The sequence below is a fragment of the Centroberyx affinis genome, unplaced genomic scaffold (assembly GCF_046629955.1).
Source record: "Centroberyx affinis isolate AG114_WGS23_722 - 3 ecotype Tasmania unplaced genomic scaffold, CSIRO-AGI_Caff_v1 ptg002047l_1, whole genome shotgun sequence".
In the NCBI taxonomy this organism is placed as follows: domain Eukaryota; kingdom Metazoa; phylum Chordata; class Actinopteri; order Beryciformes; family Berycidae; genus Centroberyx; species Centroberyx affinis.
This window is the reverse complement of record NW_027280382.1, coordinates 180,150-193,988: the sequence shown is the minus strand read 5'-3', so window position 1 is coordinate 193,988 and position 13,839 is coordinate 180,150. Positions and strand designations below refer to the sequence as shown.

General features: G+C 47.2%; 1 protein-coding gene across 1 annotated transcript in view; it reads right to left on the bottom strand.

Annotated features, from left to right (window-relative positions):
* fto (FTO alpha-ketoglutarate dependent dioxygenase) overlaps positions 1-13,839 on the bottom strand; it is a 125,948-nt gene that overhangs the window by 55,843 nt on the left and 56,266 nt on the right. Inside the window, exon 8 of the mRNA XM_071531162.1 lies at positions 11,040-11,164. Coding sequence (XP_071387263.1) covers positions 11,040-11,164 — 125 coding nt within the window. The remainder of the gene's footprint in view (positions 1-11,039; positions 11,165-13,839) is intronic.

Sequence of the window (13,839 nt, the reverse complement as noted above, 5' to 3'; positions counted from 1 at the left end):
CGCCCGCTCCAAAAATCACTTGCCTCAAGTTGTTTATCAGTTTTGTTTGAACATTTAGAAAAATAAAATTGTTTGACATCCATCTTGTGATTTCTAGAATACAAGATTCCTGTTTATTTAGCTGCACAGAATAGGCATATTAGCTTTAATCTGTTAACCAACTTGCCGAACCATTCTTTGCACCTTTTGATTACTGAAAATGGAATAAAATATGAATTCTGAGGTGGAGGAACAGTGCACCAGTAATACAGCAAGCATGCAGAAGAATTTGGGATTTTAGGGATTACAATGGCAGCATCTGTATGCTTTGTCATTCAAGGAAACACCGTAGCTCTAGCAGACCGTTGTCCAAGCAGAGCGGGGCTCAAACAGACAGACCAAAGCTGTCCCATCTGTGCCAGAGGTTGTAATGCATGTCAGAGCTAAAGCAAACTAACCCAAGCCTCTGTCGCAACCCACGGTGCAGTCTACTGTAAAATAAATGACGTTGTTAGCTGCAGTCTCGCAGGTGAAATGTGCTGCTGCTACAATTATTCTAATGCCAGCATGCCAGGATGCCAGCGCTACCAAATGCTGCTGTCAACCCAGGGGTTTAATTAGCTTGGCACGTGTGCCACTTATAATCACCTGCCATTACCGGTTCTGGCTGCATCTGCTTACGCGTCTGTCAGTGGCGGGCAGGTTGTGTATGTGTGCATAGGTGGGTGGGTGGGTCGGTTGGTGAGTGTGTGTGTGTGTGTGTATATTTTGGCAAATAGAAGCCAGCCCTCAACCAACCTGGAACCCAGACACAAAGGGCCTATATAGACACTTGCACATATGAATGTGAATGTACACACACACACACACACACACACACACACACACACACACACACACACACACACACACACACACACACACACACACACACACACACACACACACACACACATGCACACTCACACACAGTCATGACAGAAAATGTATTCCTCATTTCACATGCTGCAATCAACTTTCTGTCATCATTATGTAAGGAATACATTTGTGATTTCCCAGAATAATGACTTATTGTTTATGTGTTCCCCAGGTGCTTTTTTATTGCATTTGAAGAGTTCTATTCCAAAATGATTTACACATATACATATACGTATACATATATGTTTGGGAAAAAAATAATTATTTGAAGTGAAGTTCATTATTCAATATTATAATATAATATAATGTTTGTTTACTTTATAGCACATTTTCAGCCAAAAGTAGCCACTGACTGAGGCCGGATTGATTTTCTATTGGTACAGACTTGTCAGCAGTCCCCCTGTACAGAGGCATTGTCAAAACAGAGGAGAGCGGGGCTTCGTAGTGTCAAACTGCATTGTGAATAGGGCTACACCTGAGGCTGAATACATCACATTGTGATTTCATGAGAACTGGAGGAGGAGGGAGAGGAAAAAACTTCCAGGAGGAGGAAACAGGGGGGCTAGCGAATCTCGGCCCAAAACAGGAGAAATGGAAGTTAAAAGTGAATCGGTTCGCTCCCTCTGGCGTAGCAGTGGCTACCTCTAGGCTGGAGATGGAGGAGGAGGAGGAGGGGGAGGAAGAGGAGGAGGAAGAAAAGGAGGAGGAGGAGGAGAGGAGCCCCCTGGCTCTCTCAGTCATGTGACCGCTGAGCTCAATATCTGAAGGATGGACCTCAGGCTGTGTATTTAGCTATCGGGGCCATGAGCTCCCCTGTGTGAGTGTGTGTGTGTGTGTGTGTGCATTGCCGTCCATACATGCATGTGTGTGTGTGTCTGTTTGCAGCGCAATGTGAGTGTCTCCATCCTCAACCCTGCACATCTAAAATGTGCACACACGCATGCATTCCCACCGACAAAACAGCGACTCAGCTCTCCTGCCTCACCTACATCTGCCTGCAACACAATGGCTCTAACTATTCCCATTCTTTCCCGAAAGTTCCCATTTAGCACTAAACCAAGGCTTCGATATTGTGCCGCCTCAAAAACATCTGTCGGGGACTTGTGTGGCTACACTAATTACAAATATCTGCAGTAATCCAGCGCCGATAAGAGAGTCATTACTCTGCCAGACATTTATCACTGTGGGATTGATGACCCATTTCAGAGGCAGCCTTTGTACGGGGAAGTGAAAGCGCTGATATCCCTTTTATCCTACATCGCTGCTGAAGCCATCCATTCGTCAGGAGGCAGGCTAGTTAGAATTGTAATTAACAGCTAAGGACTTTGGCCCTAATAGAATTTTTGCAGGAAACTGCAGATTGAGTCGGTGGGGATGGGGAGAGTTTTACGCTGTTTTTCTTTGCTTGCTAATTGCCACTCGGAGTGGCTGTCTGTCGAGAAGAGTTGCTCCGCGCTCTGTCAAGAAAGTGCCACAGCAGCACTCCTGCTTTTCCACAATCAGAACTTTTGTACATTTGTAAATATGTAAGCACAGCAACCGAGAGATGCGCATGCACGGGCGCGCCGCTCGAACGCAATAATCTGTCACACACACACGCAAACGCGCACACACAAACACGCAAACTCATAGGTCGAACATAAAATATGCAGCCCCGACACCCACACACCCACACTGCCTGCTCGAATACATAAGTTGTGGGTTTTCTCTGACTCTCTCTCTTTCTCACACACACACACACACACACACACACACACACACATAGAGTGGAGCGGCAGATGATCACAGTAGGTGAGGACTAAAGGTCTGGCCACCTGCCGGCCACGTCCCATTCTCTGTAGCAGTAATGAACAGAGACAGCTTGGGGACCGCCCTGCGAGCTTGTCCCCCCCTCCCAGCCTCTCCGCTGCAGGGCAGAGCTGGGGGGCCCTGGGGTGACAGGGACGCCAGAGATGTTCCACACACTGACAGGCAGGTCTTACCTGGCCAACCCCCTGTACACATAGGCCCAAACACACACACACACACACACACACACACATACATACACGTTTAAGTGTGTACATAAAGTACGCAAACACAAACACGTACGCATGAGTACATACTGTATGTACTCACCTTAACTGTTCACATGTGTACATGTACCTACCCATGAGCATATACAGGAGCGTACGGGCGTGCGCGCACACACACACACACACATACACCCACAGACACACATACACACACAGGCACACGCGCTGACCCGGTGTAATTCCTCCAGCACACGGCTGGTGACAGGAGCAGCTGCGGCCGCTACGGCAGACAGATGAAATTTTCATAACTATCTCCTCCAACTTCCATCCTCACCTTCAGGATAATTTATGACCTGCCTGCCAGCCTTGAAGAGACAATATGCTTGCTATGAAATGAAGTGTTCCAGCGGTGTAGGTTATAATTAACGGAGGAGGGGAGAAAGATGGGGGGGGGGCAGCCCAGGTGGGGTGGTAGTGGTTGGCGGGGTGGAGGAAAGAGGAGAGGAATGGAGCATGTGGTGTGCATGTGGGTCTAATGTGTGTGTGTGTGTGTGTGTGTGTGTGTGTGCGCCTCATACGTCACTTCAGTTTATCCGGGGATATCGCCAGTTAATTGCACAGAGGCCCGACCCCGGCTCAGCTCAGCCCCCCCATAAAAAAAAATGCTTAACCTCTCCGCTGAAAAGGCTTTTACAGAAAAGTGTCTGTAAAAGACGACACACACAACCCACTGCATGACTTTATGAGCATCTAATGTGGAGTTCACCTGCCTGCAGCCCCCACAGACAGCCTGACACAAAGACTACATGGAACTCAGTCACAGTCACAGTGCTCATGACCTCACTGTTAAAGGCTTTCATTCGCCCTCATACAGGCAGTGCTAATACAACGCTCTTTTCCTCATGTACAATATTTCAGCGCAGCAATCCTAAACGGGTACAGTTAAAAATTCATGTGTTACAACCCAAGAACAAACAGGATTATAAAAGCGTAGAGTAGAGACATGGTCTAATGACAGTGTTTCTGGTGAGCACACCCTCCGCCGACCCATAATTCCATGTTCTTGTTGTTTGTTTCACACCCTTGCCACACATCCTTATCCCATCATGCTCTATCAGCTCTCTGGGATTTTGGGTTTGACCAGAAAGAATGTCCTGGTTTTTCTGACTACCAGTAAAACAGGCCCAAACCCATACCCTCCCCCCCCTCGCCTTACCACTTTGCCTTTTCCAAACACAAAATGTTGTTTCCATATTAAAAAAAACAGCAGCATTTAATAGGCGACTGTCTCTGCAACAAGTGTGCTTAAATGTCTGTGGGACTTTTAATGACATTTTTTAACTCTCTCTCTCTACGCCACATTGCATCGCCAAAGCTATTACTGTGAAAAGTGTAATTATGAAATTACTGTTTCCATTAAAACCTGCAAGCAATTTAACACAGTTGTGACTCAGTCAAGGACAAACGGGGAAATTTAACAAAGAGCGAGTGTGATACTGATTTTTGCCAGTTGCGAAGCTTACATTTCGACACCTCACCGCAAAACGAGAGAAAGCATGTATCTCAATGTCTAATTACTGACTAGTTTCAAAGCCGGGCAAGATAGATGGAGCTGCATGTATACACGTGTGGAATACAACTTGTGTGTGTGTGTGCGTGCGTGTGTGCCTACGTCAGTGTGAGCGTGTGCGCGCTATCTGTGAAGATGAATAAATAGCATCAGTCAGCTTGTTCAAAGCACATTCCTGCAAGAATAAGACATACTCTCATGTACTTTCCAGCCTGGAAGCCAACTAGGATGAGAGGACGATCGCTACGGCAACAGCAGCTGTGGGGTTCTGCTGAGGTCAGGTCATGTCATGCATAACTGACTGATTGCTAAACAGGGGCGGGTGCATGAGGGAGAAATTCATAATTTACAATCAAACGCACACACACACCTCACAAGCACCCAGGCCACAGGCGATCTCGCTGCACGCACGCAGCCCGTCTGAGGGACCACACAGACATGTTTTAGATAAAGACAGACAAATTAGACGACAGCTTCTTAGGCTAACCACGGCGTTCACGCTAATTACAGGCTGGCCGGCGATGAAAGAGACAGATGATATGTCCTTATTTGTTTTCTCCTCCAGCGCCCTGAACCGAGGAACACAGCAGTGCCAGTGATGTTAAGAGAAGGTGGCAGAGCAGAGAGAGAGAGACACAGAGAGAACAGAGGGAGAGAGAGAGAGAGAGAGAGAGAGAGAGAGAGAGCATGGTTGCAGGATGAAGAGTCCCCACCCACCAGACACAGGTGTTTGCCCACCAGCGCGGTGAACAAAGCCCCGAGGTAAAAGAGAATCAAAGGTGCAGCCAACAAAACTTTTGGCTGGAAGCTCGCGCCAAGGAAAACAGACTGAGCTAGCCATGTCTGTTCTGCTAGCGAAACAGGCGGCTGCTGTTGTGGGGGGTGATGTAGAGGCAAATATGGGGCCATGTCTGAGAGATCTGATTAACCTGTCCCCTCAGGTTGCAACTTACATCACACAGGCCTGGTTGACAACACGCCCGGCCCGGCCCGGCCCGCCCGCCAACCCACACGCTGCTTTACGACGCCAGCCCAAACACCACCGCCACTCCTCGCTAATTAAACCCATTCATTAACGGTGCTAAAGCTTGATGTCACATTCTCATAACTTCATCACCACAACCTCCGCCATCAGCTCTGATCAGCCGCTGAGATGCCGCACGAGGATTGACAGAAAAAGACACGGAACCACACGCTGACGCCTACATCACAACATGTCAGAAACCCCTCCCATCCACTTCTGTGCTGACTGGCGAACAGATGACGGCTTGGCTGGAGGTCTATGGGAACTCTGCAAACGTCTGAGTGTGTAAAGAGAGTAAGTTGTCTGTAGTAAGTTGACCCTCCCCACAGTATGGCGTCTCCATCTCTAAGGCCTAGTAGCTTTTCATCAGGCCCGTCATTGGCCACATTGGACAAGTCTGCAGTTTGTCCGTCTTCATTGTGGACACGACACTGACAATCTTTCAAATTCCCATCTGGGACAGGGGACCTCCATTGTCTCTTAACTCCCTGCCCCACCCCGGTGAGGGAAGGGGGGTGGGGCCTGTCAGGGACAGCACAAAGGAAATGTCACCACTCCGGGGAAGACGTGACAGCCAAAGAGGGTCTCTCTCCTCCTTTTTCTCCCTCTCTGTGCCTCTCCACAGGGGTGCAACTGGTAGCTGACAACACCGGCGGGGTCACCCCCGGCCGGGCACAACTTCAGCCCCAGCACTCCGGCCCCTGGTGGCCCCCGGTGACCCCTGGGTTTGATGACAGACTGGGGCCTTTGTGTGGGAGCGCTCTGCCCAGGTGAGGGCAGGGGAGGATGACAATGGCAGGAAACAAAGAGGCGATGGAGGCTGGGAGATGGCCCTGAGGGGTCAGAGGTCAAGCTGGACAGCTGAGTGATGAGTGCAGCTGTGGACTTGTGGACCTCCTTCTCTGTCCCCTAACTCTGCTAGTCATGTCAGCTGATGTTGCCTTTGTGCTGGGATAAAGACCTCACTAACTCTCAACAAGTTGGAGAATAGTAATACACATAGGCAGCAGATGTACTGCGCCACAGATTCTCAGTGTATAGCTATTATAGTGACACCCTAACCTGTGAGGTTAGGGTGTCAGGAATTCCCTGTCCATTCAGAAGGTGAATTGAAATTCCAATTAGACGATAAAGTGGACTTCCACCTTTAATAGATTGCAATAAAAAAATTAAAATTAAAATGGTACAAAGTTAACTATTTTAAATGACATGTTTTACTTAATATGAAACATAATACTCAACACCTAACTACATGTACAGGGAAATACAAGACTCCCAGAAACTGCCTCCTGGACACATACTGCTCGGACCGCTTCTTATTGACACAATGATTGGTGATTTGTTGCATTAATTTAAACATCCATCAAAATGATATTCAAGTCATACTGCATAGATTATAGGGAAAAAAGGCCTTGTATAATTAGGAAGTATAATGTTGTGAGGTCATCTGGCTTTCCATGATGATGACAGTGTATGGTAAAAGGAATTGTTTTTGCTTTTTATACAGTACGCTCTGCCTCCTCTGCCAGGAACTCATTGCAAAATGATTTAAAACTGAACGAGCTGGCCTCTCTTGGTGAGTTTAAAATGATTATGAAGGATTTTGAGGCAGACTCAATAAAAATCTATTGAGACTTGGCCCTTGATTCTACTTGACTTGGCCTAATGCCTTTTGAGTGCTTGCATAGTTAACTGACTGCATTTACTCGATATGTTATTTTTAATTGCAATTTTTGGTTATTTACATTGTTGTAGGTGCAGTATATGTTGTATGCTGTCTCTCTGCAATATTTGTCATGATGCTGCTTTCTTGGCCGGATAGTAGATATTTAATCTCAAACCTCAGAGTTTGTTTAAAAATTTTTAAAGAAAAAAATAACACCCAAGTCCCTCCAAACTACAGCTACTTCTTGATTTACACATCCTGAGCTGTCCAACTGTTTCCCATGCCAAAGGTCAATGGCTGCCTACTCTCCTACCGGCCCACACTGAGAGAAGGGAGGACAGGGGTTGCCAAGTCAGACACAAACCCTGCTTTGGGTCATAAACACCTCCGCCTGCCCCCCTCGTCTCACCTCCTCCTCTTCTCTGCTCCATAGAGGTGAGCTGGGTTTGCACTCTGTTAATCTTTCACTACAGGCCCGCTCGCTTTTACACAGGCCCGCTGGAGAACAGAGGAGGGGAATGAAAGAGGGGTAGTAAAGGAGGAGAGCGGATGAAAGAGGAGGAAGAAAAAGCCATAGAGAGGGCCAGATGGGCACCTTCACAGTCCATTTATCAAACCCAATGTGGCCCTCCCCTCCCCTCCCCGCTGCTCTCATGTCCTAAACCCCCATGTAATTCTGTAATGATTTTCATTATCATATAATGACCTTACAAAGCCTACAGCAGTTTGCATGGTCAGTACAAAACTCACAGCTGTTCCCTTCAGTGTTTGCTCGCCGGCTGTGACAAAGCAGGCTTTTTTTTTTTTATTGGTCAGAGCAGTGACCTCTAGGCACTGGAAGGTCAGCCTGAGGTCACCTCGCCCAGGAGGGTCCAAGGTGGCTGTGGGCGTAGAGTCAAAAACCTGACATTAGCGTCACACTATGGAACATTGTTGGGTTTTATGTGGATGTTTGCCATTTGACTCCAACCTAACAATGAAACCTCCTTTTATGGCATCTGCGTAGGTGCGAAACTAGATCCATGCATTTTCATATCTTAACACTTCTGTTACCAACAGATACGTCATTTTCTATCCCAATAGTCCTGCTGCCAGGAGGCTGTCCCTTCTGGGCGGCTGAGGATACATTTCTAGGCTGCTCTTCAATCTGCACTTCTTGCGTGGCATATTCAACTGCCGCGCTACGGTACAGTCACCCACCCACATAATAATTCCTATTTCCGAGGGTACTCACGGGGCATTTACCAAAGGGACACGGAGGGCAGCATCTATCAAAGAATTCACCATGTGCATCGGGAAAACCCAGTTACCAGAAAAGCTCATAAGAATAAAAAAGCTCTCATAACTTCATTGGCCCTGAGTGAATGAATGGACTGCCTCTGCTGGCGGAGAAAGCCGAGGCATCAGTCACTCTGAGTACCCATAAGTCACTTGTGAAGACCCAGTGGTCACCGGGTCCAATTTCTCTTTCTTTCCTCTTGCTGGTGCTAAAAATGCCCTGGAGGGAGAGAGTGGCAGCTAGCAGGCCCAGGTTCCACAGCACAGAGTGCTGCTTTAACTGGTGTTTAAGAAACGAAAGCCAGAGAGAAACTTAATCAATCAGTGCTGGTTGTTTATGTTTATGTGCCCCTAGCAAGAGTCATCAATCATTCTTTTTTTTTTCTTTTTTTTCCATCCTTTTGCTAGTATTATGTGGTGAATGGCAACCATGGAAACAAAAGGCAGTATGATGATAAAAGCCTGCCTGTTGCATATTGCGCGGAAACCTAATTAGGACGCTCAATATAAAAAAAGCAGCAAAATGAATCAGCAAATTAATTTCAAAAGTCCCATTCCGGTGAGTGCTTTTATGGAAACAAATGAAGGTTTGAATGCATCAGACCGAAGTGAACTAAATCCCCTCTCTCTCTGCCTCTGCTTCCATAATGCACACTCCATCTTCAATTCAAAACAATAACTTTGCTTCTTAGCAGAATCCACAAACAAACACAAACTCTTTCTTCCTCCACAAAGAACTGGCGCGTCAGTTCTTTGCCCTCATCTGCTCCGTATCTCTAATCAGCATCAGCGCGTCTCACTTAACATTGCACATGGCCATGTGTTTAGTTTCGTGTAAATGCTATCTGTTGACAGCCACTTGACAGATGACCCCTGGCTTTTTGTAACAGGGGAGGGGGGGGACAGGCATTTCATGTGTGTAAAGGAGAGAAGAGATATAGAGAGCAGTCGGAGTTCAAACGCATTACAGCCCTGTGTGTGGGACACTTGCCCCCCTCCCAAACTAATCTAATCACTCCCTTCACTGCTGATAGAGTAAACTTCTGTCCGCCCTGCCGACAAGGACTGAGCATTTCCTGTCCTGGTCTGTGATACAGGTCCTCAAGGCTAGGGCTGGATATGGTTAGTAGGTGGCAACGTTGCATTGTGGGTGGTGGGGGAACGGGTGGGGGGGGCTGGCTCGGGGTGGGTGTGGCGGGATGGTTTCTAGCTTTCAGCACCTGCAGCTGGAATGCACTAGCGGAGCAGGCCCTACATCAGAGTTGTGAGGCTGCAGGCGTCAACGGGGCACGGCGAGGTGTGTGGAAACAGTCTGTTTACAAGGCTCATCTGGACGGGGCGCAGCTGAGGGTCAACTGGAGGGGACACTTCAAAACAGAGGGGCTGCATGGAAGGATGAGGGCTGTCACACTGGGGGAAGTTGGCGTAATACGTTTCAAAAGAAAAGAAATGTTACTCGCAGGAATCTGCAGTCTGTGGATTCTGCCCTGGGCGCTTAGGCTTTCTTCAAGGTCTGGGTCTTGTCTGGCCCAAAGTGGTGTGTGTGTGTGCGAGTGTGTGCATGTGTCTGACACTGAGGTCAAATCCGTTGATAGAGACACCAGGCAGTGAAACATATGTGGATGCAGATCTAGTGTATGCACGCCTGCCTGTGTGTTTGTGTGTGTCCTCGCTGGTGCTGAGGGGGAGAGAGTGGCTGAGAGAAGGAACAGCTAAAATAACATTGTCTTGTGTGTGAGGCCTTTCTTTATCTGAATGAATGGCCAGTGTTCTAATCCCTGCTCTCCCCACTCTTATCTGGGAGGAAGGAAGTGACCGGGCTTATCCAAGACACACGTGTCGTTGTGATAGCTGTGATAGCTGCCAGGCCCAAGGACCACAAACAAACTCAAACACACACTGCCTATCTGTGGAATTCACATCAACTGTGTAGTAGGAATGAAAGTAGGGCTAAAGTGATATTCCAATTATTAATCATCCATAGTCTTGATGCTTTGAACAACATAATTTTACTGCAATTTTGGCCTCTTATATCAACATTTTGACTATTCTACACTACAGTGGGCATTCTAAATAAAGCATTCCCAAATTGCCAATACACAGATATTTTATGGCTTTCAATTGTATAAACTAATGTCACAATGTACAGCTATACACAATTTATTGTATAGCCCGAAATGAAATTTATGGATGAATGTTTTCAAACATAAATCTAGTGCACCATGCTGTAATCTCCTAAACTCTCCTTACCATTTCAAGAATTGAATTCCTTATCTTACAAAATGTTTGCTTTCATGAAACTAATTTTTACAAGTGATTGGTGATTAAGTGAGGAGCTAACTTCAAACCTTTGCTTAAAAAACAGTAGCATTTTACATACTCAGGTATAAAATTACTCAGTTAAAAAATACAGTGAACCTCGAGTAATAGTTTATTTCCAAAATGCACTTGGAGTGAAACTTTTCATTTGTCTGGTTTGTACTGGTGTCTTGAGTATGAGACAATGTCAGTGCTTGGCAGAGTGTCTGTCAGTGATTTATTTTCTGCTGTTGAATGTGGGGAACGAATGTTGCTGGTACATTGTCTTACCTGTCTCTCCATGTCTGTCTTTGTTGCTGTCTGTCTGTCAGGGCAGCGAGCAGAGTCTCTGCCATCTCCCTCCTGCCCTCCTCCTCCCGGCCCTCCTCCTCCACCGTGGACAGGATCAGCATGGTCTGAAAACAGAAGCAAACAAAAGCGGTAAGCAAGTGTGTCAAGTACAACAACCACTGATGGAGTGGTACAGGTGGGTAAACCACAGAATGGCCAGAAATGGCGATATTCGATGCTTTTTTCTCTTTAAAGACCCTTCTTCATATAACTCCCATCAGTTTGATGCTACTTAGTAAGATGTGTAATATGAATTTACACTTTAAAGATCAATGTCAGCCGAAAAAGGCGGCTAAACTGAGTTTAGGCGAGTTTACCCTCCACTACATCCTTGAGAGCAACACATCAAAACTATCTGGTTCTATCGACTGTTCCACTAAATTGTAAAACACATGGGAGGACGACCTAAAGCAATTCCCCCATCCCTTAGCTCCTAACCTCAGTTTAAAAATCAAGCTGCTCTGAGCCAAGACTCCATTATAACATCCCTGGGATGGCGACATACAGTAAGTCTAGTATAAAGTCAGTTTCACATCAGAGGATGGGCAAATTACACCCAATATTAGAGTGTGAGTCAATTAATCACGTCCTGCACAGCACAGTGTAATGTGTGAGTATCCCCCTGTTGAACATGAATTACAGGCCGGCTTAGAGTGTGACGTGGCGCATCAGCGCTAATCTGAGACATCCTGGCAAACCTTCGCCTCCAAGTCCTCGGCAGCCTCTAAGCCGGTTGAGAGGGAGTCAAATGAAAAGGGATCTGGCAGCCCAAATTAAATGCAGCGCTGTCAGCCACGCTCAAATCCCTCTTTCCCCTCACCGTCTCTCTCTTTCTCTCTACCCTTCACAGACTCTCTCTCTCTCTGAATATCCTTAAATGTCTCCCCCCCCTTCCTCCCAGCCTCTGAGAAGTGATGGATCTGTAACTCTGACTGACTCTGACGCCTTGTTAAGAGCAGTCTCTTCCCGTCACATCCACCAGTCAAACGCGTTCATTTCTTCCCATTAACAGGCACTCGCCTCCTCAGTCATCCAGCCCCTCTTTTTCAAAAAACCCACAATGTAAGGGAACCCTCGTTTCTTCTCCTCTCCCTCTCTTTTTTTTAATCCCTCTCTGACAATCCACCTGTCTGTCTTAATTCGTGTGAAGACGGGTTTGATTGTCTGTGTGTGTGTGTTTCCAAAGGAGAGGAGTGTGATTTTCAGATAGAGTATTATGCTTACTTCCTCCACACCACACAGGACAGGTGTCAAAACATGTGGCGGCGTGTGACTGATTACACCTGACTCGGAGGAGACACCGAAGATTGCGGTGACCAGGAGGAAGCAGGGCCGGCTGTACGCCCTATGGAAACTGTACCTTCCGTTTTGGATCAAACCCCGTTCCCCCGGGATGATTGACGGGATAAGAAACTGCGAGAAAGTGCATTCAGAGTGTATCACCATCTCAGCCGGTAGACATCATATTGCCGCACTGGCCGCGCTGCGTTGTGTCAGCGACTCAAGTGCGGCGACGGAGAACGAGTGATCCAGAGTTGATCCAAAACCTGCTCTGATGCGGTTTCTGAGCTTGCTTCAGCTCTTCCTGAAGCTGAGCCGGGAAGTAGGGACTGAGTTGCAAGGCAGGCAAGACATTGCACCCTTATAGGCAAAACCTGACCTCCAAAAATACAAAAAAATTATTCATTTTGTTATTCGAAAAGAGCAAATTAAAACAAATACTTGGATTGGTGAGCACTGTGAAAAAAGGGCATTGATCCCATGACCATAAACGCAACAGGTAAGAATAATAAATTCACAGTTCGCTGGACTGCCTGAGCTTCAAAGGAATAATGATAACCCTTGAATTATGGAAACATTTAATATAGTGAAATACAAATCAAAGGCAGAAATGTTATCAATAAATAATTTGCAATAAAATCAAGAGTTCATATCCCTTGAGGAAGCATTTCCTTCACAGGGGTTTTGGCATCAAGTTTTTCTGTCCCAACACAGATGATGACAGAGGCCAACAATATAGTACCTAACGCCTGCCAACACACTGAACTCTGCTCACCTCTGCCGTTAAACCTTGGCAAACACATCGGCGACAGCCTCTGTTTTAAGGGAGTGTGTGTACATGTGTGTGTTAGCAAGCATCTCTTTATGTTTGTCCCTCTGCTAGTTCTTGCGGGTATGTGTGTCTCTGATAATGTGTGTGTGTGTTACCGAGCCTCCTGCCTGTGTGTGTGTGTGTGTTTGTGTGTGTGTGGTTGTGTGTGTGTGTGTGTGTGATGTTGTGTTTAGAAGACCCGGTGCTGAGTGAGGCCTTCAGGTTTAGCCCCAGGCTGATCCCCGGGCCATTTAGACGCCCCGCTGCTTGTTTACTGGCCAAGCCCAGCCTCAGTCAGCCTCGGCCAGACCAGAGCCCTTTATCTCTGGGCCTGTGTTAGCACTAACCGGCCCCCTCTCTCCTTCTATTTACCCCTGGATGACAGTAGCTGTCCTCAGCCACCGCCCCGCCCTGCCTGATGCTGACCAGAGATGTCCCCCTGACCCGGGCCACATCACGAGGTGAGCGAGAGGACAAGGAGGGCCTGGGTCGCAACCTCAGCCCCAGACCCAAAACCTACCCCTGTGTATTTATACTGCGGGTAGGCATAAACATTTCCGGGCCCCGTTCAGAGGCAGGGTAGGTAAACAAATACGCAGCCGGGCTGAGGTGATGTGCCGGCTGGTGGAGGGCTGGAGTGATGATAGC